The sequence below is a fragment of the Phacochoerus africanus genome, chromosome 6 (genome assembly GCF_016906955.1).
Source record: "Phacochoerus africanus isolate WHEZ1 chromosome 6, ROS_Pafr_v1, whole genome shotgun sequence".
Lineage (NCBI taxonomy): Eukaryota > Metazoa > Chordata > Mammalia > Artiodactyla > Suidae > Phacochoerus > Phacochoerus africanus.
In genome coordinates this window covers 27,872,252-27,900,050 of record NC_062549.1, presented here as the reverse complement: position 1 = coordinate 27,900,050, position 27,799 = coordinate 27,872,252, and the positions used below count along the sequence as shown (strand labels likewise).

At 36.1% G+C, this 27,799-nt stretch overlaps 1 protein-coding gene and 1 non-coding gene across 5 annotated transcripts; one reads left to right on the top strand and one right to left on the bottom strand.

Moving 5' to 3' along the window:
* Positions 1-813: 813 nt before the first annotated feature.
* EBAG9 (estrogen receptor binding site associated antigen 9) lies at positions 814-25,542 on the top strand. Of its 4 annotated transcripts, XM_047783402.1 has the most exons (8): positions 814-1,031; positions 1,430-1,623; positions 12,754-12,852; positions 13,698-13,776; positions 14,528-14,686; positions 16,842-16,949; positions 21,012-21,103; positions 24,815-25,542. In XM_047783402.1, the coding sequence occupies exons 3-8, from the start codon at positions 12,770-12,772 to the stop codon at positions 24,933-24,935; spliced, it is 642 nt and encodes a 213-aa protein (XP_047639358.1). In that variant the 5' UTR covers positions 814-1,031; positions 1,430-1,623; positions 12,754-12,769; the 3' UTR covers positions 24,936-25,542. The 4 variants fall into 4 exon arrangements, with proteins under 4 accessions (XP_047639358.1, XP_047639360.1, XP_047639357.1 ...); XM_047783401.1 differs by lacking the exon at positions 814-1,031 and having other exon boundaries at positions 1,110-1,623; XM_047783403.1 differs by lacking the exons at positions 814-1,031; positions 1,430-1,623 and adding an exon at positions 1,715-1,844.
* On the bottom strand, positions 6,531-6,637 carry LOC125130200 (U6 spliceosomal RNA). The gene has a single exon (XR_007135695.1). It is a non-coding gene; the product is annotated as a U6 spliceosomal RNA (small nuclear RNA).
* Positions 25,543-27,799: the final 2,257 nt, after the last annotated feature.

Genomic DNA, 27,799 nt, shown 5'->3' with positions numbered 1-27,799 from the left:
AAAAGTCTGGTTAAGGAACAATTTGCATGAACAGCTTCCAGCCTTTGATCATATAAACTTTCAACCTCTCTCACCAGTCACAATGCATCAATAGAGCAGATAAATTTTATGAGGGCCCTTTGCCCACAATAGCAAAACATGTCTGCCTTTTAATAGCACACGGTTTAAGAAGAAACAAAAAAGAATCAGATTTCAAAAAGAGAACCACAGAACTTCTTAGTTTGGAACCCAGTAACAAACGCAGAGACACGGTGAAGTGCCACTTTTTAACTTTCAGTTAGAGGAAATCCAATTTCCTTGGATTACTTGGAGGAGTAAAAAAATTGCTTGAAGGAACATAAATCCTGAACTGAACTCTTCCACCCTAAAGTGGTGGAATGATTGAGATCTGGCCTACTAAGACAGCGGGGGTGCCCTAACTTTTCACAGTCTAAACACTGATTTCTCTTGGTCCCATATGGCAGGGGGATTCTGTGGGTTTAACGAAAATGGGAATGGTTGGAGCAGAAGCACTCTGTATAGAAAGTAGGACACCACCACATGAGCCCAGGAACTCCGCAACAGAACAGCCTGTCCAGCCAGCACCGGTCACAAAAAAACTACTCTAGACTGAGCCGGGGCTGCTGCCACGCCAGCCGCAGCCACTTGCCCGCTCCCGCAGCGCTTATTGGCTCTCAGCTCCGACGCCGGACCCACAGCCTCTAGCCTATTGGGCAAGGCAGGACTTGGGGCGGGGTGCGGAAGTGAAGGTTTGGGACTACGGAGAGCTGCCTTAGAGGGCAAAGAAGGAGGGGCAGGGGTGGGACAGGGGGAGGGTTTCCCAAGAAGGGGGCGGCTATGGCAGTTGCAAGGCGGCAACGGCGCCAGAGACGGAGCGCGCGCCCGGCTTTGAATGAGCGGGACTGGGACTGAAAGGCAGGAGCGCGAGCTCGAGGAAGAGATCGGCAGCGCGCGTGCGCGCGCCTTGTGTGCGCGCGCGTCCCGCGGCAGCTCGGAGCCTCCGCCGGGCGGGCGGGGAGGGGGAGGGGCAGGTGAGTGTGTGCGGCTCGCGCGCTCCCGCGGGGGGCTTCCCTCCCCCACCCTCACCCTGATTCTGACCCGGGCCCTGGGGGAGGGGGAGTGTCCTTTGCCCTTCCTGGGTTGGCCCTCCTTTCTGCCCTGCACTTCGCGTCCTTCCTCCTCCCTTTCGCCCCTCCGCCCAGTTTCCCCCCACCCTAGCCGGCTGCAACTCTGGGGTACTGTTTCCGGGTCAGGTTGACCTCTGGGGTGAGGGAATCGCGACCCGAAGCGGCCGCTGGCGCGCAGCCCTCACCATGCCACGCTCACGCGTGGGGGACTGGCCTGCGGTGCGCCGGCCCAGAAACCCCGGAGCCCCTAAATCTGCCCTCCACAGGGAAATTTTCCCGTTCTTCCTGCCCTTCCTCTACAGGCCTTGCTCCTTCCCTGGCAGATTTTTTCAAAACCCTACTCCCAGCCTTCTGGGCACCCACTAGGAGCAATTAAGAGCGTTTCACAAAAGGCGGTGCGCATGGCGTCGGATTGTGTAACCTGAAAACGCTCCTGTCACTTTTCTCATCTGTACAGTGGGCATGATTTTTTTTTTTTTTCATCAGACAATTTCAGGTGGGTAATCTGAAGTTAAAGCATTTTGGTTCTAAAACTTACGTTTGAATCTTTCAGGAGACTTTTCTCTGCCTTTGTAAGAGCCTCAGTGGTGTCACGTATTGAGGGCCTGACTGAGTTGTCAGAGATGATCTGGTGTTCCGACTTTACAACCCTCTCTCACATTCTACTTCTAGTTCCCCTTCACTTGCCGCTGCCGAAGTCAGCTTTTTCAAATTTAAGTGAGTTTGGGTAGATTTTATTTTTGGAGGCTTGTAATACACCTTCGCTTACCTCAGAGAGTTACAAGCTTAATTTGAGGATAATCTGTATTGGATCAGATAGTATGGTGTTTAACATTTTCAAAATCAAAAATACGTTTTAAAGATACAGCAGTGAATGACCTATTTGGTATGTAGCAACATAGACCTTGGTTTGGTTTATTTAAGGAATTCTGATGTAGGAACTGTACTCAAAAGATGCACAGTTTACATGGAATGATACAGAAGAAAGATAAATTCAATCTTTCTGTTTCAAATGCAGCATTCTTTAAAATTTTAGGTGAATCTTTTTCACTTGACATAGCCAAACTATCATTACTGTTGATTTCCTAGAGACGTAATTTGTCCAGAAGGCCTGAGATTAGGTTGCTTCATGGTTCTGAACCTTACTTCTGCTATATGTAAAGTTTTTGTGTTTTTGTAGTAATTTTTAAGGAAGTTTTATTATATTAGCATTTTTCAGTTCTAGAAAGTACTTTGAAGCAGTTAAAATGCAGTAGTTTAAGATGTGTACTTCTCAGATTGGTGATCTAGAGAGCATTTCAAAAATCAAGTGAGGCACTGAATGTAAAATTAAAGAAGAGGCTTCTTAAACGATATGTGGTATGAGAAGAGCCTGGGCTTTTGCATTTAGGGGTCTCTTTAAATTCTGGGTGAGTGAATCTGGGCGTCATTAGCAATTGAGGTCAGCCTCATCTGTTAAATGGGAATAGTGAAACTTATCTTTTTTGTTTTTAGGATTCCAGTAAGGCCACAGAACATACAATGTCTAGAACTTATCGCTCAAGGAATGACATTTTCCCTTCATTCAGTAAATATTTGAGTACTTACCATGTGCTTGGCATGGCTAAGGCCTAGAAATACCAAACTAAGCAAAATTGATGGGGGTCCTCCTGCCCTTGTAGTGTAGTCCCTTGTAGTGCTTATGACCATTGAGCAGCAAACACAGGGTTTCTCTGTTGGTTGTGTTTCCTATCACCCAGGGCAGTACCTGTTACATAGTAGGTGCTAAATATATCTATGTGTATATGTATATATATATATATATATATATATATATATATATACACATAGTGAATTGAATTGGAGCATTAAGTAAATATGGGTCTCAAAGAATATTCCTGCCTTCAAATCAGTGTAATTGATAAAAATTCAAAGTGTTGCTTGGTAGTTAACTTGAATACATTTTCACTAGGGTTCAGTGCAACTGGTTAGTAATTTATCTTGGAAATTATAATACCGTGACTGAATTACCAGGAAATTTATTATTAGTGAGGTATTCTTGGCTTTTGAATTACATAGACTTAGGTTTGAATCTAGATCTTTGGGTGAGGGTACATGGAAACATAGGCTTACTTTCTGTGCTTCAGTTCTTTGAAATGAGAATAGTAATATCTCATAAGATGGTTTTATGGGTTAAGTGAAATAATACTTAGTGCTTGGCACATAGTAGCTGATCAATGAATATTCGTTTTTCTCTTTCATTAATCACTAAAGCAAATTTTCCACAGCATGAGGATATTCTTTATTGCTAGGGAGAGAATTCTATTCTGCTGGCCATAATAGATTTACTGCTGGAACAAAATTTTAAATTTTATTTTTAGTTACCATTGAAGTCATTCAAATTGACATATACTTATTGAACACTGACAGCACTATTTGTGGCAGGATGCTGACCATTACTACCAAGGCTCTCTATGGAATTTATTCTCTGCATTTGAGTAAATCCTTATCTCCCTCCTTATCTATTAAATGTCCTCTCCCTTCAAAACATCCTGATAGAATATCTCCTCAACTCTGTCCCCTTCTCCTCTAGTGCTACATACTCTATAGTTTCTTTCCTAGCTATCTTTTTTGTTTGTTTGTTTATGTCTTGAAATGTAGCCTAAATCTTCATTTAGGGGAGTTTGTTTTATTTTGGTTAAGAGTTTTATTCTTGACAAATCAGCTTTAAAAATCAAGCTCTTATTCATCATCTTAGTTGTTCAGCTCATTCTACTCACAATAAAGCAATCAAACCTTGTTTTCAGATCTTATTTTGCAAATGATAACTGGAGGTAACAGGTGAATTAGATGCTCAAGGGAAGGATGAATAAGGTATGTAGAAATAATTACTGTGCAAAATAAAAAGTAAAAGTGCAGTAAGAGAAAAATGTTGGAATTAGGACTTTGCAGTAGTTCAGCAAGAACTAATAAAGGCTTATGCTAGGGAGATTGCAGTGGAATTGGGGAAGATATGAGTAGTATTAGAAAATAGAATAAGGTCTTTTTGGCAGTTTGCATGTAAAGGGGATGAAAGAAAGTGGTCAAAGTTACTGCATTATTTGAATACTAGTAAATTGCTGAAGATTGGGGATGCTTTTGACTGAAGTTTTTTTTTGTTTGTTTTTTGTTTTTTGTCTTTTTAGGGCCACACCTGTGGCATATGGAAGTTCCCAGGCTAGGGGTCAAATCAGAGCTACACCACCAGCCTATACCACAGCCACAGCAACCCAGGATCTGAACCTTATCTGTGACCTACACCACAGCTCATGGCAACACCAGATCCTTAAACCACTGAGCAAGGCCAGGGATTGAACCTGCCTCCTCATGGATAAGTAGTTGGATTTGTTTGCCCTGAGCCATGGCAGGAACTCCTGACAGAAGTATTTAAGTTACTTAAACAGTGAAATTCTTAATATTTAGTTTGTTCATTTCTTTTAGAGTCACTTTTTTTCATTCTCTCAATTAATAGACTGACTTCAAGCATAGGCATTCAGAAAATCTTTCAGTTCATATGACGAGACAGCCTGCACATGCACAGAATGCATGCGCATTGCTAAAAGAGAGCCTTTTGGAACTCTGTTACTCTAAAGAGTCCACTTGCCCTTTTACCCTTCTAACCCTAGAAGTAGAAAGTATTTTGCTCTGTTTAGAAGGCAGTAGTGTTAGTGGCTCTACAGAGCTGTTAGAACTAGGTACTGCAAAAGTTAACTGTGTTTTCCTTGCTTTCTGGTTTTGTTTTGTTTTTATTATTTATGTTTTGAAATTTTACATTAAGGTATAACACACAGGCAGTGTATACAGTAAAGCATACTAATGTTGCTACCACTTGGATTGAGATATAGATCTTAGTTCTCTCCATACCATCCCCCTTTTGGAGGTGACCACTCTTATTTACTGTATAATTTTTAACCTACTCAATGTAATATCTTTCTAGTTGAGAAAACTATTACATGCTATTTTCAAGACTTTAGGAGGTTATATCTAGTAATAAAAATAAAATAGTCCTCTCTGCTTTAATCTACATGAAATATATTTTGAAATAGCACATTATTAGTACAGTGATAAAGTATTTATCCAGGGAGTTTTTTTTTTTTTTTTTTTTTTTTGGTCACCGCAAGGCATATGGAGCTCCTGGGCTGGGAATCATATTCACAGTTGAGACCTATGTTTCAGCTACAGCAACTCAAGATCCTTAACCCACTGTGCTGGGCTGAGGATTAAATTTGTATGCTAGTGTTCCAGAGATGCCGCTAATCCTGTTGTGCCACAGCAGGAACTTCCAGTGAGATTTTAATATTTATAGTATATTTATAAATTTTATTGCTTATACTCATGTATATTAATTTTAAAAAACAAATCAGCATTTTAATTTTGATTAGATGGAACATATAGCTGTCCTTTTAATTTGGCTCCATGATAATTAAGTTACTTCTTATTCCTTTTTAAATATGTATAGACCTAAAATCCAGATATACTGTTTGTTTTCTATTTTGGGAAAAAATATCAAATTATATTTTCCTTTTTTTTTTTTTATGGAATCACTCTACTTCATATATTGGTATTAACTGACAGTAATGATTGCTTGGAAAGTTATTCCTAATGGACCAGGAGTAAGATGAGTTTTAGTTGTGACCTTTTTATTAGCTTCTTGCCTCACATTGAGCAGAAAAGTTAATTTCAGTGTATCTTAGTTTGCTGGTTGAGAAAACTAAAAAGTTGGATGATGTATTGATATATTCAAATTATTCCAATATAAGAATCATGATTCCAAATGCTTACTAAGTAATTTTAGTCTTTTGATAAATAAAAGCTGAGGGAAAGCTAAAACATAAAATTGCATTGTCAGAAACATCATTCCTCTGTGTGTGTGTTTATACCTGTAATTTCTTATAGCTTAATTTAACATGTGATCTACTCTCTCTACAGTGGAGAAATGACCATTTCATGAATTAACAAATTTTAGGTTCCTTTTCCCTCTTGTGTATTTATTTTGCGACTCTGAATGAGGAAATTTATGACTACTTAATATATTTAAGTCTAATGTATTCCAAAACTCATTTTAAGAAATATTTAAGTTAGTGACTGTTAGGATAATATGTGTAGTACATATAGATGGTATAGGTGACTATAATATATAAAGAAATATTTGAAAATAGTACTGCTTTTAAAAGGCTAGCAAAATAATACCTTTTTTATCATTTTTGAGAATTTCTTATCCTGAGGTTGTATGGCTTTAAGTGGTTCCCAATTCCCTAACATTTCTTTTATATGGAATCATATCTTTTGATTTAATCAGGGGGAGCAGTATGAGTGTCATCTTTCAGGACTCAAGCCTTAGAACCAGACTCCCTGGTTTCAAGTTCCACTTTTTTTTTTTTTTTTTTTAATATGGAACGCTTCATGAACTTGCGTGTCATCCATGCGCAGGGGCCGTGCTAATCTTCTCTGTTTCATTCCAGTTTTAGTATAGGTGCTGCCAAAGCTAGCACTCAAGTTCCACTTCTGTAACTTAACAGCTTTGTGTCTTAATCCCTCTGTGCCTTGGTTTCCCTATGTAAAACAGGGATAAAATAGTACTTGCCTTAAGTCCTTCATAGTGTTGTTCTGAGCATTAAATGAGTTATTACATGTAAAGCACTAAGAAGAAAGCCTGTGTTAGAAGAGTTAACTATTACGGTATGTTGAAATGCTCTCGTGAAATCAGAGTTCTATTCCTAGGGAAATTCTGTAGTATGTTTCTTGTCACTAATTGACTAGTTTCCCATTAGAAGGAGTTAAAATTAATTCAAGATAATGGTGGGAGTTCCTGCTGTGGCGCATCAGGTTAAGGATCTGGCGTTGTCTCTGCAGCAGCACAGGTTTGATCCCCAGCCTGATGTAGTGGGTTAAAGATCTGGTATTGCTGTAGGTCACAGCTGCAGCTCATATTTGATCTCTGGCCTAGGAACTTCCACATGCTGTGGCTGTGGCAAAAAAAAAAAAAAGAAAAAAATAGTATCAATTACTTCTTTTAAGATTCTAACCAGAATCTGAAAACTTTCATAAGTGACATAATATTTTTTTAAAAAGTCATATTAGAATAGATTGTTTTAACTAGGTTTTTGAGCTAAATTGACATAGAATAATTTGCATCTATTTAAAATATAAAATTTTATCAGTTTTGATGAATATATACATACCTGTGAAGCCATCACCACAGTAAAAATTGTAGGTATACCCAGGACTTTGAAAAGTATTTACTCATGCTCCTTTGTAATCCATACTTCCCACCCCTTCCTGCCCCATCCCAGGGCACCACTGACCTATTTTTCATAACTACAAATTTGTTTGTATTATCTAGAGTTTCTTTAAATAAGTGGGATCATATAGTATATATTCTTTTTTTTGGTCTGGCTTCTTTCATTCAGTATAATTATTTTGAGACATATCCATGCTATTGCTTGCAATAGTAGTTCATTGTTTTTTATTACTGGTTAGTATTCTTTCATGTGTATATACCACAGTGTGTTTATTCACTCACCTGTTGATGTATATTTGGGTTTTTCCCAGTTTGGCACTATTAAAAATAAAGCTGCTATTCAAAAACAGTATGTTTTTGTATGGCTGTATGCTTTCATTTACTTTGGATAAATTCCTAAGAGAGAATGTCGTATGGTACATGTTTGTTTAACTTTGTAAGAAACTGCCAGTTGTTTTCCAAAATAGCTGTACTATTTTACCTTCCCACTACCAGTGTATGAGAGTTATAGTTGCTCTATATCCTTAACAGTACTTGGTATTTTTAATTTGAGTCATTCTAATATGTGTGTAGTAGTTTTTTAAGTTTTTTCTCTTCTTTTTTTTGGCTTTTGAGGGCCACACCCGCGGCATATGGAGGTTCCCAGGCTAGGGGTCCAATCGGAGCTGTTGCCACTGGCCTACGCCAGAGCCATGGCAACGCCAGATCCAAGCCTCGTCTGCGACCCACACCACAGCCCGCGGCAACACCGGATCCCTAACCCACTGATCGAGGCCAGGGATCGAACCCAAAAACCTCGTGGTTCCTAGTCAGATTTGTTTCCACTGCACCAGGACAGGAACTTCTTTTAAGTGTATTTTTAATTTGCATTTCTTTAATGATGAAAGATGTTGACCATTGTTTCATGTACTTATTTACCATTGTATACCTTCTTTTAAGTGTTCACACCTTTTGCCCATTTTTAAAAATTGTGTTGTTTCCTTATTGAATTTTGAGAGGTCCTAACATATTCTGAATACAAGTCCTTTGTCAGATCAATACTTTGCAAAGATTTTCTTCCAATCTGTGGCTTGTCTTTTTGTTCCCTTAATGGTGTTTTGAATCATGTTTTTAATGTTTTTTCATTTAAAAAATTTTTTTGAAGTATAGTTATTTACAATGTTGTGATAATTTCTGCTATACAACAAAGTGATTCAGTTATACATACTCACACATCCATTCTCTTTCAGATTCTCTTCCCAGTAGATTACAAGTTTTTAATTTCAGTGAAGCCCAGTTTATCCTTTTTTTTTTATCTTATGGATTTTGCTTTTGGTGTCACATCTAAAAAAATCTTTATATAACCCAGGTGACAAAGATTTTGTCCAGTTTTATTTTTCTAGAAGTTTTGTAGTTTAGGTTTTGTATTTAGGTTTAGGATCCATTTTGACTACTTTTTTAAATGGTGTGAAATATAGATTGAAGTTTTTTGTGTTTTTGTAGGGTTTTTCGGCATATGGATATCCAGTTTTTCTAGCATTATTTGTCAAAAAAGACTATCCTTTCTCCACTGAATGACTTTCACATCTTCATCAAATTTCAGTTGTTCATATTTTGTGGGTCTTATTTCTGTAACTTACATTCTGTTCCATTGATCTATTTATCAATCTGACTCCAGTACTACACCATTTTGATTACTATAGCTTTATGCCAATCTTGAAATCAGGTGGTATTAGCCCTTTTAGTTTATTCCTTTTTAACATTGTTTTAATTGTTAAAAGTCCCTTGCACTTCAATATGAATTTTATTTTTTTATTTTTATGGCTGCTCCCACACATACGGAAGTTCCTGGGCCAGGGATTGAATCAAAGCTGCAACTGTGACCTACACCACAGCTGTGGTAACACTGGATCCTTTAACTCACTGTGCCCTCTGCTGGGCCAGGGAAGGAACCCTCGCCTCCACAGTGACCCAAGCCACTGCAGTCAGATTCTTAACCCATTGTGCCACAGCGGGAACTCCTCTATGTGAATGTTAAAGCTAGCTTGTCAAGTTGTAGAGGGAAGAGGTTGCTTTTTGAGATTTTTGATTGGGATTTCATTGAATCTGTAGTTAAGTTTGGGGAGTTTTTTGTTTTTTTTTTTGTCTTTTGTCTTTTTTGTTGTTGCTATTTCTTGGGCCGCTCCCGCGGCATATGGAGGTTCCCAGGCTAGGGGTTGAATCAGAGCTGTAGCCACCGGCCTATGCCAGAGCCACAGCAATGCGGGATCCGAGCCGTGTCTGCAACCTACACCACAGCTCACGGCAACGCCGGATCGTTAACCCACTGAGCAAGGGCAGGGACTGAACCCGCAACCTCATGGTTCCCAGTCAGATTCGTTAACCACTGCGCCACGACGGGAACTCCCCAAGGGGAGTTTTTTATCTTAACAGTATCAACTTTTTGAGTCCTGAAAGAACTTTTTAAGTTAATAAGGATCTTTTAATTTCTCTTAACAGGTATTTTATAGTTTCCAGTATACAAGGCTTTCATTAGATTTATCCCTAAGTATTTTATATTTTCCATATTCTTATAAATATTTTTTTAAATTTCAATTTGTGATTGTTGCTAACAAGTAAAAATACAGTTGATTATAGGTTCCATTGAATTTCCTATGTAGAGAGGCTTTTCTTTTTCCTTTCCAATCTGAATGCCTTTTATTTTCTTTTCTTGCTTGATTGCACTGGCTAGAAGCTCTGCTACAATGTTGAGTAGACGTGATGAAAGCAAATGTGCTTGTGTTGTTCATTATCCTAGGTAGGAGGTGTCTAGTTTTTCACCATTAAGTCTCATTTACTATTGACTTTTCATAGATGTCCTTGATCAGGTTGAAGACGTTCTATATCTAGCTGGTTGTGAATTTTTAAGTTTTGGGTCTGTGTTCATAAAATAATAGTCTCTATTTTTCTGGTAATGTCTTTGGTCTGATTAGTATAATGTGTAATGTGTAATGCTAGCTTCAAAGAATGTATTGGTAAGTAATCCCTCTCCTTCAGTTTTCTGGCAGTTTGTTGTAGAGTTGGTATTGCCTTGTAAGCATTTTGTAGAATATACTGGTGAAGCCATCTGGGCTAGGGGGATTTTTAACTACAAATTCAGTTTCTTTAATAAATTAAGAAATTTTCAGGTTATTTATTCATGCTGTGCTTCTGTATAATTTGTTTTTTTCAAGGAACTTCCCATTTCATCTCATTTATCAAATATTAGTATAAAGTTCTCATCCTCTTCATTTCTAGACTCTCTAGTAATGTCACTTGTTCATGATATTGGCATATATATATATAATGGCATATATATATATATATAATGGCATATATATATATAATGGTGCATATATATATATATATATATATATATATATATATAGGCATATATATATTTTTAGGACCATACTTGTGACACATGGAGGTTCCCAAGCTAGGGGTCGAATCAGAGCTGTAGCTGCCGACCTCTACCACGGCACGGGATCTGAGCTGCCTCTGCAACCTACACCACAGCTCACAGCAACTTCAGATCCTTAACCCACTGAGTGAGGCCAGGGATCAAACCCATGTCCTCATGGATACTAGTCAGGTTCATTAACCACTGAGCCACGATGGGAACTCCCTATTAGGGACATACATATTTTAGATTGTTACGTACTTTTGATTAACTAACCTCTTTATCATTATGAAATGAACACTTTTATGCCTGTTAATATTATTTTCCCTAAAATCTACTTTCTGCACTAAAATAAGTCACTTTATAGTGTTAGCATGGCATATTTTCCCCTTATCCTTTTGCTTTTAACCTATTTATGTTTTTACATTTAAAGTACACTTTTTTTTTTATTAATTTTTGTTGTTGTTTTTTTAGGGCTGCACCCACAGCATATGGAGGTTCCCAGGCTAGGGGTCCATTCAGAGCTATAGCCACTGGCTTACGCCAGAACCACAGCAACGCAGGATCCAAGCTGCATCTGTGACCTATACCACACCTCACGGCCACACCGGATCCTTAACCCATCCTCATGGATGCTAGTCAAGTTCATTAACCACTGAGCCATGACTGAATTCCTAAAATACATTTTTAATAGGCAGCATATAATGATATAATTGCTTTATTTATTATTTATTAATTTATTTTTGTCTTTTTAGGGCCATACCTGTGGCATATGGAAGTTCCCAGGCCAGGGGTCGAATCAGAGCTATTGCTGCTGGCCTATGCCACAGCCATGGCAATGCTGGATCCTTAACCCACTGAGTGAGATCAGGGATCAAACTTGTGACCTCATGGATGCTAGTCAGATTCGTTTCCACTGAGCCATGACAGGAACTCCTAATTGCTTTTTTAATCAAGCCTAGCCATCTGTGGCTTTAAATTTGCATTTAATGAGATTATTGATCTCATTGGGTTTAATTCTATCATCTTTCTATTTGTTGTCCCATCTAACATTTGTTCTCCTTTATTTTCTGCTGCCTTTCCTTTTGAGTATTTTTTATTCTCTCTTTTGGTTTATTAGCTATAATTAGACTTTACCCCTTAGAAAATATGATTTAATTGATTTACTAAGGGTGACTCCAGTTATCATTATTTCTTTAAATATATGAATCACTGGACTAGGTAAGCTCTATAGTTATGTTCAGTTTACTAGCTATGTGCCTTAAGTATTTTTCCTCTCAATTTCTTCAGCTACAAAATGGATATGATAAAATGTATCTATCTAGAAGTTAAAAATTTAAAGATTCTTTGGGAGTTCCCCTTGTGGCTCAGCAGGTTAATGACCTGATGTCTGTGAGGATGCAGTTCCTTACCTGGCCTCACTCAGTGGGTTAAGGATCTGGCATTGCTGTAAACTGCAGCATAGGTCACAGATGCAGCTTGGATCTGATATTGCCGTGGCTGTGGTAGATTCCAGCTGCAGTTCCAGTTTGACCTCTGACCTGGGAACTTCCATATGCCGCAGTATGGTCACAGAAAGAAAAAAAAAAATAAAGACATTTCGACTAGTACTATTAATGTTCCTATGATTCAAATTTCAAAAGGTATAGAAGACAATATATACTGTTTTATACTTTTTGATTTTTCATTTTTATTAGAAATATAAACAGATAATTTAAGTACAATTACTTTTAAAAAATCATTCAGAATATTTTGAAAAGATTTTTTCCACTCAGTTATTGAAAGCACTTCAAAACTTTCTTTTCAGGATGATTTACATTTAAAATTTACTGTGTTATATTTGTGCTTTCTAAAGGAAAGTAAAAGATATGTCTGATTTTTACAGTTCCTAATAGTACTTTTCAAGCTGACTTTAGAAGATGAGTATAGCTTATGAAATGCATTTATTTTTGTGCTTTTTTCCACAGGTTTTTGATTCCCACCATGGCTATCACACAGTTTCGGTTATTTAAAGTTTGTACCTGCCTAGCAACAGTATTCTCATTCCTAAAAAGATTAATATGCAGGTAAACAAATTTTATGTTCAAATTGATCTGGTTATCTTCTTGCTGATTTTAGATACCTTCATAATTACAGAAAGGCAGAGATACTATGTTTAAGCTAAATATCTTGATCGTAGCATTCATTTCATTATCTCTAGTAAAACAATACTAATAAAAATATACTTTTTTTCAGATTTTTATTTACTTTATATATTTTTTCAAATATAGAAAGTAGAGGTTCAATTTGTTTCATTCATTCAGATTCTTATATCTTTCCTTAAAATGACATCCTTGGTACTATATAATTTCAGAGATAAGCAAACTTTCAGTATTACAATCATCAGAAAGATTTTATGTACATAATTGTTTTATTATCAAGATGTTTTGAGATAGGTGGAATTATTTCTTTACGTACTACATCATGAGTATTATTTTTATATTAAAAAAAAAAACTTGAACAGAGAAACCCCAAACAAAATTGGGATTTTCAAACTTTTGAATAGTTTAATAGGTAACTTAATAAGAAACCAACTATATAAAACAAACAAAAGCCAGGTTACCCTGGTTAAAACAGCCTAAGTATCCCAGAGCTTCACCTATAGAATTCACAAGTACTCTCAGGAATATTGTTTGCATTTTTGTTTTTGGCTTTATATTCCTCCTGAGTTTAACTGTCATTCTGAGTCCTCAGCCAAAAAGCAGTTGTATTATCCTGCCCAGTATTTTAAAAAACATTTGAAAGACATCTGATACATGCTTTTTTCTTTTCATACCCTAACAAACAACTGTTAATTATTAAAATAAATAATTCAAAAATTGAAAAAGACCTTCTCTTATAAGACTCTAATTTGTTGATTTCATTTTTGTAGATCTGGCAGAGGACGAAAGTTAAGTGGAGACCAAATAACTTTGCCAACTACAGTTGATTATTCATCAGTTCCTAAGCAGGTAATTTTTTTAAAGGTTGAATAAGTGTTTCAAAACCATATTTTTCAAACAGGATTGCAGACCATTAGTTTGTCATGAAATTAATTGGTAGTCGTTGTCAGGATTTTTGTTGTTGTTATTGTTAATTTTTTTTATTCTAAATTTTTAATTTTGTTTTTTATTTTCTATTTCTTTGCTGAGATTTTCTAATTTTTTTCCATTAGTTTTAAGAGTGTTTCGTGTTGCCTACTGGAACATTTTTAAATTTATTTTAAAGTCTTAGATAATTCCAACATTTATATCATCTTGAGGTTAGTGTCTATTGATTGACTTTTTCCATTCATGTTGAGATTTCTTGATTCTTTGCTGAATAATTTCAGATTATATCATGGATATTTTGAATATTATGTTTGAGACTATCTTATTAAAATCCTATGAAGAATGTTATTATTTATTATTTTATTAGTCAGTGAACCTGGTTAAGCTTAGTTTGCAAGCTCCAGTCCTCCTGTGGACTGTAGTTTTAATGTCCGTTCAATTTTCAAAGCATTTTGTTTTGTTTTGTTTTGTAATGGATAGAACAGACTGTGTAACTCACAGTAGGAGTATTTTTTAAGACTTTTGATCTAGTTTTGGTATGTGATGTAAAATTTATGTTTCAGAAAGGTTTGAAAACCAGCGTTTTAGAAAGCTCATTTTTCTAGTAAATGATGAATGAGGCATTAATTAGGTAGCTGTTTTGTGGTTGACAATATTGATCATTTAAATTTAGACAGATGTTGAAGAGTGGACTTCCTGGGATGAAGATGCACCCACAAGTGTAAAGATTGAAGGAGGGAATGGGAATGTGGCAACGCAACAAAATGCTTTAGAACAACTTGAACCTGACTATTTTAAAGACATGACACCAACTATAAGGAAAACCCAGAAAGTATGTTAAAGATTTGTGCTTTTGGAGATTAAATAATTAAACTAATCTTCAGATTCCTATAATTTAAATTAGTGTACTTAGTATTTGTTAGAAAGCCTATTTCTAATTATCAGTTGTGTTTTCTGTCATGTTAAACAAGTTTATACACTCAAGTGATTTGAATACAGATCTAGTAAATTGTACCCTAAGTCTTTTAAAATTGTATCTAAGCATTTATAGAACTCCTACTGCAATGTCAGATTCTAGACTCCAGTCTCTGCTATGGAGACTAAGCTGAATAAGATACAGTTCCAACCTTAAAAGAGTTCCTAGTTTAGTGATGTGTACAAACTGAGTAGTTTTCATTGTTTCATAACCATTATAAAACTGTAGCAAGGCTCTGAGAACTTAAGTAATTGTGGGTTTGTATAGTCATCCACACTTGATTTTATCCCTTTTGAGTCAAATATGGACGGTCACTTAAAGATGGCAAGGAATTATTAGAGAAAGAACAATGGCTGTTTTCCTTTCTTTTTGTCAATATAGTACTTAGAATTTTTTTTTTTTTTTTCAGGGCTGCACCCACAGTATATGGAGGTTCCCAGGCTAGGGGTCAAATCAGAGCTATAGCTGCAGGCCTACACCACAGCCACAACAATTTGACCTACGCCACAGCCCATGGCACTGCCAGATTCTTAACCCACTGAGCAAGGCTAGGGATAGAACCTGTGTCCTCATGGGTACTAGTCAGATTTGTTTCTGCTAAGAACTCCAGTTCTTATACATTTAAAAAAAATTTTTTTAAGTCAAAGAATATAGAAAAGCTTATAATGAAAAGCAATGGACTTCTGCCCCATCATTCTTCATACCAATTCTACTTCCCAGAAGCAGCCACTCACAGAACTTTTTGTGTTTGGGCTTCTAGTATTTTTTTTAATCATATTTGTACACAGTATTCTTGTATTGCTGTGTCTTGATCTACCAATCACAGATATTGTCCACTGACTGCATACGATGGTAAATGGGGGTTTATTTCATACCATCCTTCCCCTCTTATCCCTCTTTCAAATACTGTAATGTTATTATTCCAATCTACCTCATCAGTCTTTCTATTGTTTCAAAAAAATACTCAAAGTTCCATTTCTTATTCAATCAAGCATAGAAAATAATTTTTATAAATACTTCATAAAATGAAGACATTATCTATTCCATAATTTACTAATAGGGTTGTTCACCCTCTTCTACCTCCAGCCAGTTTCAGCTATACATTTATTTTTAGATTTTCAAGGCTGATAACATTTACATATGCAATCATAATTGTTTTTGTTGAATTGCCCAAATGTCTCAGTGCTGAAAAGCATTAAGTTGTTTATTTTTCAAGCAGTTTTAAGTTATTTTCTTAGTAGATGAGTACCTTTTATTTTGAAAGTCTGTTGCTGCTCTTAACAGGAACTCAGGATATTACAATAGTACCTTAAATTAGAATGAAAATGCTTTTTTTTTTTGTCTTTTCTAGGGCTGCTTCTGCGGCATATGGAGGTTCCCAGGCTAGGGGTCTAACCGGAGCTGTAGTCACTGGCCTATGCCAGGGCCACAGCAACGCGGGATCCGAGCTGTGTCTGCAACCTACACCACAGCTCATGGCAACCCACTGAGCAAGGCCAGGGATCGAACCCGCAACCTCATGGTTCCTAGTCGGATTCATTAACCACTGGGCCACGACAGGAACTCCTGAAAATGCTTTTAAGTTACAAAGCTAATACTACGGGCCTGAAAGAGTTGATGTATTCTTAGATATCTACATGCTTAGAAAACTGGTTATACTTTTGGTAGGATCTGATACATGTTCTTATTTAATACAGTGACTAAAAATGCCTAGTTATATTTTAGGAGTCTAGGGAAAGTAGGGAAAAAAGGAGGAAGAGGAAAATTTGTTTTAGAAAAAAGTGAAATGTAATTTTTCTTAGAATATAACTGATTTGTGTGACAATTGCCTGAGAATTTTGGTGCTCTTTATAGAATTTGGGGAAAAAAAATTCTACATTGTAAATTTTAAAAGAAGAAAGGTAGCACATTTTAAATAATTATAAAATGCTTTTGTCAGTTAATACATTTGTCCGTTTTTATGTGTGATGCGTAAAATATTCCTGTAATTCTGTTTCAATTAATCTTTCAGATCATTATTAAGAAGAGAGAACCATTAAATTTTGGCATCCCAGATGGTAGCACAGGTTTCTCTAGTAGGCTAGCAGCTACACAAGATATGCCTTTTATTCATCAGTCTGTAAGTATGTTCATACTATCTAGGCAAGAGTTTTTCTTTTTCGTTTCTCTTTTCTTTAAAGAAGAAAAAAATTAAAATGAATTGAACATAGTATTTGTATTTGTATGACTTTGAAACAGGCTTAGCCTATCAAGAGAGGTTACCAATCCTAACCTTTTGATATTATAAATTACATCAGATACTAAGATCAGAGTTCGTTGTATACATAAAAGGTAGAGACAGAATGTTATTTAAAAATACGACCTTTAAAGGTATTACCATTAAAATTTAACTTAAAAAGCAGGTTTTTTTTAAGTATGTTATGAATTTTTCCCTAGTAGAATATATTTACATTTAAAGTGGGGTTTAACTTAAAATGGATTTGACTTAAATACAACACTTTAAAGAACAAAAGCAGTGAGGACAATATATAACTTTTTTAGTCTTGAAGGCTATCAGAATCAGCTTTGAATTTTTTAAAACATACCCTGTCCTAAACCCCTCCCCATACCCCAGCTTTTAAGTATGTTTTGATTGATTAATTATTGATTAGTAATTGTTGATTGCTTGATTATATAAGTTATCTACTGTTGTATAACAACCTTGCATTTAGTGGTTTGGACAACAATAAATGTTCTTATCTCTTATAGTTTCAGGAATCCAGGGGTGACTAAACTGGGTGGTTCTGGCTCAGGTTTCTCATGAGTTTCTAAGCAAGTCATTGCTGAACTATGGCTGTCTGGGGGCTTGGCTGGGATTGGAGGATTCATTTCAAAGGCGGCTCACTTACATGCCTGGTAGATTAATGTTCCTTAACTGCACGAAGCCTTAGTTCCCTGCCATGGACTTCGCCATAGGGTTGCTTGAGTAGCCCTTATGATGTAACCACTGACTTTCGCAGAACAAATGATCACTGAGAAAAAGAGTGGAAGGCATGCAGGGGTGAAAAAATGCCTGTTTATGACTTAATCTTCTAAGTGAAACACTGCCGCCTCTACATTATTTTATTCATTGAAAGCTAGTCACTAAATCCAGCTGACATACAAGGGGAGAGGAATTAAGCTCCACCTCTTGAAGAAGGAGTGTCAAAAAATTTGCATAGTGTTATTTTTTTCTTTTTACGGCCACACCTGCAGCATGTGGAAGTTCCTAGGCCAGGAGTCAAATCAGAGCTGCAGCTGCGACTTTTGCCTTATCTGTGGCAATGTTGGATCCTTAACCCACTGAGCAAGGCCAGGTATCAAACCTGCATCTTCACAGAGACAACATCAGGTCCTGAAATCACTGAGCCACAATGGGAGCTCCATTGCAGACTTTGTTTTAAACCACCACTTCTATTTATTTTTCTACCTTTTTTTTAAAATTTCACAGGCACTTCCTAGGCCCCTCTTCCCAGGAGGCCCATGTATATGTATGTTTTAATTCATTTATCAAAAATTTTCCTGCTAATGCCAGATGCTGTGCTAGGTGCTGGTAATATATTAGAAAGTAAGCAAAATACGTACTCCTTGACTCAGAAGAATGTATTTTAATGGGAAAGACACAATACTAAGTAAATGCTCATACGCATAAATATTACAATTTTTTTTGTCTTTTTTTAGGGCCACACCCATGGCATATGGAGGTTCCCAGGCCAGGAGTCTAATTGGAGCTATAGCTGCTGGCCTACACCATAGCCACAGCAGTGCCAGATCTGAACCGCATCTGTGGCCTACACCATAGCTCACTGCAAGGCCGGGTCCTTAACCTACTGAGTGAGGCCAGGGATCAAACCTGAAACTTCATGGTTCCTCGTCAGATTCGTTTCCACTGCGCCACGATGGGAACTCCAAATATTACAAATTTTGATAACTCTTCTGAAGTTACATGATGTTATGAGAGCGTAATAGCACTGCAGATAATTTCTGTAAAAGAGCATGGCATCATAGTATTTAGTTTTTCATTTTGTATTTCTGAATTTTAAACTTCATTTATGTTTGATCCATATTGGAGAAGTGGTTCAAGCTTTCTCACTGAATTAATACATTTGCCACCTAGTCATAATTGTAAGTAATTATAATGCTGATGTAGCTTATTATTAAGTTAAAAATGTGAACCGCTTACAGGGTTTAGAAGAGGTGGTTTCCAATGCTGTTCCCAGATATTTCCCTACCAAGCAGGCAGAATACAGGGGCATTACCTACAAAGAATGGGAACTTACTGCACTTTGTGCTCTACACCAAAAATACCTTACTGCCCATTCCACAAATTATATTCCTCTTTTAAATTGTACATTCTTCCTGGAATTCATCATTTGAACTGTTGTGATTGCTCTTTTTAAAACTAAGGAAGTTAACTTTTTTTCTGTTAGTTTTACACTTTTCAGTTTTTTATCAGCTTTATAGTTTCGTTTCGGAGTTTTTGATGGACAGATGTATTTAGTTTTACGTAGCATATCTGTCAACTACAGCTTTTTTTTACTTAAAAGACCATCTCTACTAAAGGATCAGGCACTCTTTTTTTAATAGGCTTAGTAGTTCCACCTTTTTTATATCAAAATGTTTTATACATTAAAAGTCAAACACCTCAGTAGAAAAATGGGTAAATTTGCAAATAAGAAATAGACATATTCTGATAACATGAAGAAGCAAGTTTGATCTTATTATTTCTTAAAGAAATTCAAAGTAAAATAACAAGACACATTTTAAACCTTAACATATTAGCAAAGGTGGAAAAGAAGGCAATCAGCTACTCCTACTGACAAATATACAAAGAAACTAGACTTCCACCTCCTGCTGTCAGGAGGATATGTCTGTGTGACTTTTCAAGAGAGTCATTTATATTTTGTCTCAGTGACTTTAAAACCCTTTTTCTTTGATTTAGGTGGTTTTCTTTTAGAAATTTATATGAAACAGATAATCAGAAATAGTTTAAAGATAATTTTAACAGAGATGGAATTTCATTTATGATTAGGAGCAGAAAAATTCAACACATTTTATTTCGATTTTAGGTGTAAGTACTCAAACGAGAATATAATAAATCTGTTCACAGGTTAGTGCCAGTAATTTTGTGCATGTAATCTTTTCCCCACCAACTTAACATTCCAGGATGAGCATTTTCATTGGTTTGTGGAAGTAAAAGGTGAACTTTTAGAGATCTGGGGAATAGTGGGAGGTAGTGTGGCCAACCCAATGGTGTCAAATAAGTAGGACAGGCAAAAAGAAGCACAATATAGAAATTGCCCTTTAAAGAGTAAATTTTGCCTGACTTTTCATGTTTGCTTGGGACCCAGACAGTAAGTGCCACTGAAAAATCTAGAAATTACTTGTGCTTAAATGGAAGTGACTATGCTAGTTGGGAAACTTTGGTTCTTCCAGTTCGTCTCCCCAGAACAGTGTAGTCCAGTCAAGCTTTTCTAATCCAGTCTGAGACCAGCCTGTTTCTTTTTCCTCCACCCCTACTCCTCCTCCTTACTGAAGAGAGAAACAGAAAAAAAAAAAAAAATGTTCTACTCTTGTCTATTCCAAACTAAAGTAGGCAAAAAAAAAAAAAGTTAGTATAAAAGGAGTACCCTTTAAAATGTAAAATAGGAAGAAAGCTGGACTTGCCAGGACTGTTGAGTACCAAGGGCATGTGTTTTAGGAAGCCCCTCAGTTCCAGGTAAAACCAGAGGCAATCATTTGAGCCTGTGCAGCATGTGATAAGAAAGTGGAAAAGACAGAACAGTGAGAAGGTCTGAGTTATGCTTTAAAAGATACTCTTCTGGAGTTCCCATCGTGGCACAGTGGTTAACAAATCCGACTAGGAACCATGAGATTGCGGGTTCGGTCCCTGCCCTTGCTCAGTGGGTTAACGATCTGGCGTTGCCGTGAGCTGTGGTGTAGGTTGCAGACTCGGCTTGGATCCCGCGTTGCTGTGGCTCTGGCGTAGGCTGGCAGCAACAGCTCCAATTAGACCCCTAGCCTGGGAACCTCCATATGCCGCAGGAGCAGCCCAAAAAATCACAAAAAGACAAAAAAAAAAAAAGATACTCTTCTTAACTGGTGAGTAGAAAAAGAATGGCTTTTGACTATCATAATTTTGTTTTGTTTTGTTTTATTGTAGCCTGAATTAGGTGATTTGGATACCTGGCAGGAAAATACCAATGCATGGGAAGAAGAAGAAGATGCAGCCTGGCAAGCTGAAGAAGTTCTGAGGTATCTGAGTAATATTTACACTGCAGCCTGAGTAGAACTGGTTTTGTTCATGTTACATTTAAGGTCAAGAAAGTTTATTCTGCCAAATGCTACATTTTTCTTCATTCTCATTGGAACCTTAGGTATTGAAACTTACGGGATACTTTTTTGTAGTTCAGACTACATATGCAACTTTATATAATTAAAACCTTACGGAAACCAAGAATTTAAAGCATTATAGATAAAAAGAATAATTTATTAATGGAGAATGAGATGTTTTACATGTATACACCATATTGCACTATAGGCTTTATACATCATTCCCTTATAAAATATACTAATCTCTTGGAATATCCTACTATGAAATATGAATCACAACAGTTTATGTTCTCTAGGTCAGAAATTATACCTTTAGTTTTATTTTCCCATAGTCTAGCATGGTTCCAGCACTGCTCATTTGAATATAACAGTGTATAGCACTGATATTTGAAAATTACTTGTATTGCACTCCACATTTGTATGTGTATCTTAGCTGATATACTTGAAAGCCCTGAGGTAGGTAACGTAAGTCAGGAACTTACTGCACATTCTACAGAAAATATTCTAGAAGTTTTCAAGTTTGTTTTTGTTGGTTATGTTCTTATTTCTTTGTTTTTGTGAGCAATAAACTTAATGCTTGCTACTACTACATTAAGTCAAAGGATAGGAAGAGAATTTACTTTAAGAAAGTCTGTGACTATCATCGCTAATGAAAATTTAGACCTGAAATGTATCTAAAATACTTCTTCATTTTTAAATATTATAAAGTTCAGTGATATTGTTTTTTCAAATATTGGTTTATAATTGGGAAAAAAATGAATTACCCTTTATCTGATTATCTTAACAAAATAACTGCTTTCATTTTTGTATTTTCCTTTCCTGTCTTTACCAATAAATTGCAGTTACCTTGAACAAGCAGCAGAGGGTGCAGTTAAATAACTGGGAGGCTGACCTATTTTTGGTTTTGCCCTTAACTGTTTTCCGCATATTTTTTTAAATTTTTTTACAGAAACAGGTCACATTATAAAAGTCAAAGTTGTGAGTGTTTTAAATATTTAGTTTATGTTTGATAATTAGTCAGTGTAAAGGAAATGGTTTTAAAATTTGTTGTGGAAATTTTGTAAAATTTGATGTAAAATCCCATTGCGATTCAGCAGTAACAAACCTGACTAGTATCCATGAGGATGGTAGTTTGATCCCTGGCCTCACTCAGTGGGTTAAGGATCCACCATTGCTGGAACTGTGGCGTAGGTTGCAGATGCAGCTGGGATCCTGCAATTGCTGTGGCTGTGGTGTAGGCCAACAGCTGTATCTCTGATTTGACCCCTTACCTGGGAACTTCCATATGCCACAGGTGCTGCCCTAAAAAGACTAAAGTAAAATAAAATTTGTTGTAAACAGCAGTATTTATGTTGCATGGATCATCAGAGATATAACCTATTTTCTTTTTTCATCCTGTTTCTTTTGGATAAACCATAGCTATAGAAGTCTGAATATTTAGGACATTTGGGGAATTCTAGTGATTATTGGTGTCATCAACCACAGGGATAAAGGAATAGCCCCACAAGGGTGTATTCATTTTGAATCCACTAATCTTAATGACAGCACTGTATAGTTTATGAGTTCATAAGTAGTTGAACATTGACTGTACAAAACCCTTTTTTCCACTGTGTCTCTTGATCCTGAGCAAAACAAGACCAAAAAACTCAAACTTAGTGCTTTTGACAAGACAGTTCGAGAGAGGGAGCCTGTTAGTAATAGACATGTTTCATTCTGTGAGTTGCATAAGTAGGGCCAAAGACACCTGGAGCCTTCTATATGTTGTTACAGCCCCCAGAATTTTAAAAGTGAATCCATAATCCATATTCTCTAACCCAGCCTGCTTCCCATTGCCACTTTATTTGTTTTATAGCATAGGGGTTTAGATCTAATCACTTGTGATGGAACATGATGGAGGATAATGTGAGGAAAAGAATGTATTTATGTGTATAACTGGGTCACTGTGCTGTACAGCAGAAATTGACAAAACATTGCAAATCAACTCTAATAAATATTTTTAAAATATTTGTCTTTTTAGGGCCATACCCATGGCATGTGGAAGTTCCCAGGCTAGGGGTTGAATCGGAGCTGCAGCTGCTGGCCTATACCACAGCCACAGTAATGTCAGATCCAAGCTGCATCTGTGACCTGTACCACAGCTCATAGAACGCCGGATCCTTAACCCAGTGAGTGGGGCCAAGGATCAAACCTGCATCCTCATGGATACTATTTGAGTTTGTTACTGCCGAGCCACAGCAGGAACTCCCCGTGTTGCCACCTTAAATACTACCAGTACTGTGATCGATATCATTAAGGAAAAAGATTCTGGTACAGTAGAGCGATTCTAGACATGTATCTGGACAGGAGAAATATATTTTGTCTGCAGTAGTGTTGCCTCTTGTGCCAGAAATATTAACTGTTGATGTTTGTATTTCAGCCAGTTACTAGGTCAAAATTTGATTATCTTATTTGTTTGTAACTTAGCCGACTCTTTATAATTATTTCTCTTTTTGTTACTGACATTTTGATGTTTTTAGTTCAGACTACCAGTTTTGCTTGAAAGTGAGCAGAGCTAGTGAAAAGTAGGGGTTTTTTTTAATATTCTTTTGCAACTTGAGTTCGTTGATAGTGATGGTTAAAATGTTGCCTAAGATAAGCCTACTTTCTTGAATTCTGTTCATCTATACCTCTGGTTACTCCCATTTATAAGTGTGATTGAGAATTGTATATACATTTCACTCACTGTATTTGAACTGCCCATATATAGTAATCCACACTAGATTTTTCTGTATATAAGCCATTGTTGCCTATCTTGTGCCAGCTGTGCCCTGTAGCTGAGCTTCCTTCCTCAGCCTTGCATGCTTCTTGACTTACTTTCTCATACCCTGAACCTTCATATCCGGACTAACTTCTGTTCCTCTCCTTCTTCATACTTTATCACCCAACTTCTACTCCCACTCCCCGTACAAATCAATCAATAAAGATAGAGGGGTTTAGTGATTCTGGATCAGTGGAGTTAGGGAGGGACTGGGGAGAGGTGTTTCAAAATGTGTAATTAGTAAATACCCACCATTCTTCTGCCCCTTCATTAGCACAGCTGGTCGAATTTTAATTCTTAAATAGATTTCTAGTTCTATTTAGAAGCCAAGTCTTAAATTTCCATTTTCCTTTTGCATGTGTTCTGCACATCTGTTTTCTGGACATCCTTTAGCTGACTGTTTTTTATCTATTATTATAATAGAAGATTTAATCCTAAATATTAGGCTTTTCTGAATGGTATCAAAAAGAAGGTGTGGACTAATGGGAATAGTGTTTTTGTGAAAATAATCTGAAGAAGAGAATCAGGAGATGTGGGTTCTTAAAATCCTTGTGTTTAATTTGATGGCTTTGGGCAATTCACTTAGCCTGGATGCCCCATTTTACTTATTTTTAAAACAGAGATAATACCTTTTTTTATTTTGCAAGTCATGTTCCAAGAATTAAAACACGTACTGTTTTTGAAAATCTTTGAAATTTTCAAAGCAGTGAGAAGAATGAAGACTTTTTAAAGTTACATTTGATGATAGTAAAAGGGCAGTGCTGTTTCTGGAATTTACTTGCCATTTTACCTCTGGTATTTTCTAAAAATTAAAATGCAAATGCGTTTCTTTTCAGGCAGCAGAAGATAGCAGACAGGGAAAAGAGAGCAGCAGAACAACAAAGGAAGAAAATGGAAAAGGAAGCGCAGCGGCTAATGAAGAAGGAACAAAACAAAATTGGTGTGAAACTTTCATAACAAATGTTCTTCAGTTGTCATAGTGCCAGTGGGAGAAATAGGAGCTCCACAACCCAAGCAACATTTGTGTGGATCTTATAAGAGTATTTTCAGAATACAAATACACTGCTTGATTTTAACACATTCATCAGGCCATCCAGGATTCTCTCACAGTCCCTTGAACTCTTAGGGAATGAGATTCGAGAACAAAAGAGACTCATGAGACAATATTTTCTTCAACATGCTCCAGCTATAAGACAATTGTTTGCTTAAGAGAAATTATTACAAATGGAATATATCAGTACCTCTTTAAGCTAGTACTACTAGCTTAATAAATGGGTGTAAATAATTTTATGGTGGGAAAGAACTCTGCTATCTGTAATGCTTTCCTTCATTATGCATAATGATAAATAATTTTAAATATTCTTTTGTTGCCATGATTACCTGAACTGAATCAGACAAACTTGCAGGGCTTGAACCTTTTATTTTTGTTGTCAGAAGCTGACATTGGCATATATTTCCTCTAATTTGAATTGGTATTGTTCATCTTTGATATGATGTTAAGAAATTTGGTAATTTTGGTTTTCAAGAAAATGATATTAAATGCAATAATTTTATTTATCATAAACATTTTGTACATCATTTTTTGTTTTAGATGGAATTTTAATGTTATACATATTTGTAATTTATGTTGCATGTATAAACATGGTGTAAATCTGCTAAAATGGCAAATTTGTTTTACATTATTATAACTTGTGAGTTTTAAAACCTATGATTGATAGTTTTTCCCCATCATTGTAGATTTTAAGATGTTATGGTATCTTTAAGTACCCTAGTTCCTCTTGCCAAAGCCATTAATTTAAAAATGCATAAAGCCTTCAGTTTCTACTATTTCAAAGCATTTAGATGATTTCTGTATCAGTTTTATATATCTGACATAATGCAGGTTATCTGTGTTGTTGACTAAGGTAACATTATTGATTCATTAAATTATAAACCAAGATAGGAATAATAATACTTCTATTTTTGGATGTTGACTAGCTCCGAAATAATTTTCAGGAAGTAGATACAGACTGTGTTCATAAGGAAAAATGTAGATTTGATAGTTTAATATCTCATTAATTTTATTTCCACAATTAAAATACATCCAGCCTGATTTTCTATGGCTTTAGAATTTTTATATTTTTACTTTCTTAAAAGTTGTGCCCCAAATTAACATTTTCTAGGTTTTTAAAAAGTCCTAAATACTCTGCAGGCCAAATACTGCTAATTTTTTTTTTTTTTTTAGGGCCACAGTTGCAGCATGTGGAAGTTCCCAGGAGAGGGGTCAAATCAGAGCTGTAGCTGCTGGCCTACACCATAGCCACAGCAACTCCAGATCCGAGCCATGACTTCAAGCTACACTGTGGTTCATGGCAATGCCAGATCATTAACCCACTGAGCAAGACAAGGGATCAAATCTTATAGATACGCGTTGGATTCATTACCATTGAACCACAACAGGAACTCCATTTATTTGAATTAAAGTAATATTACTTGGTAAAATTACAAACTATATAAGCTCCCTAGGTCCTTAGCTTAAGTGTCTAGATTAAATTCAGTTGTGAAATTAGTTGATATTTAACTTTGGTAAAAACTTTCTGTTATATAGCCCCAACCCAATTTTCAGTTACCATGTTTGTTAGAGTTTTTGCCAGTAAACTCCAAATTAAACAGAATTAGACTAAAATTTTTAATACTAAATTCTCTTGTCATTTGCATTTATTTATTTTTAGTTATTATGGGAACGCTACATGATTTCTCTAAATTGAGGGTTCATAAAGGATAATTTATCTGTTAGTATAATAAATTTTGCTGCTTGTCTCCAATAGTGGACCAGTATTGAAGTCTGCATTGGTCATGATTTTCATGTGTGAGATTTTAGTTTTTGTTTGATTTGTTTTTAAATTATTTTTTTAATTATTATTTTTTTAATAGTTATTTTCCCTGATTTTTTATTTTTATTTAGAAATAAAGACTGGATAGAAATTATAGTTTATATGATTAGTTAGGAAGAAGGAAAATTTTCTCATGGAAAGGATAGTAATTCTTGAATTTTTTTGACCTCTGTTGGTATGTAAACTAAATTCCTGTATTAAATTGGGTATATTGTCCCAGAAGAAGCCATGGAGTTAAATATACGTGGTAAACCCTTTAAAGTAGCAAGCTGGCTCCTTTAGCTTCTAAACTTGTGGTTTCTGGTTTTCTCAATTTTAGCAAAGAATTATCAGTTTTAGAAGCTTATTAGTAGAAGTAAAAAATGTGGACAGGCATAGATAGAAAGATGAAGTGCTATCCATCCTCTGAATTGTGCCTTTTATGTACTGAGATAACAATAATCAGAAACACAGAAAGTGTATTTTGTGTTTTTGATACATATATTCCATGGCTTCTAACTATTTCCTCTTATTAAGCTTTAGCTAGGAATATCCTCTAGTTGACTCCTGGCTTTTTTCGGTAGCAATTTATTTTAGTCAGTGTTCATCATCTGAATTCCTCAGTTTTGACATGCACTCTCCCCTGGCCAGGGCAGTGACTACACCTGGCTAAAGACTGGTGGTAGCTATAGAAACCTGCATCTGGAATTGATCTTCAAGAGCACTCTACAAGCTACCACATAGTAGAAATCTCACCTCAACCAATGTTCCAAACAGGCTAAATTTTTCCAATACAGGTATGCTTTATTTATTGCACTTGCTTTATTGTCCTTTGCATATACTGTAGTTTTTATAAACAAGATTTGTGGCAACCCTGCTTGGAGCAAATCTATCAGTACCATTTTTCTGACGGTCTTTGCTCACTTAATATTTTAGTATTTCTGCAGTATTTCAAACTTTGTCATGTTA

What these genes read in the sequence shown, in the direction of transcription:
- EBAG9 (XM_047783402.1), top strand. Translation starts at nt 12,770, where the DNA reads ATGGCTATCACACAGTTTCGGTTATTTAAAGTTTGTACCTGCCTAGCA. An exon ending in ATTCATCAGTTCCTAAGCAG is followed by an intron (nt 13,777 to 14,527) that starts GTAATTTTTTTA and finishes ATTTAAATTTAG; the next exon opens with ACAGATGTTGAAGAGTGGAC. An exon ending in CTATAAGGAAAACCCAGAAA is followed by an intron (nt 14,687 to 16,841) that starts GTATGTTAAAGA and finishes TTAATCTTTCAG; the next exon opens with ATCATTATTAAGAAGAGAGA.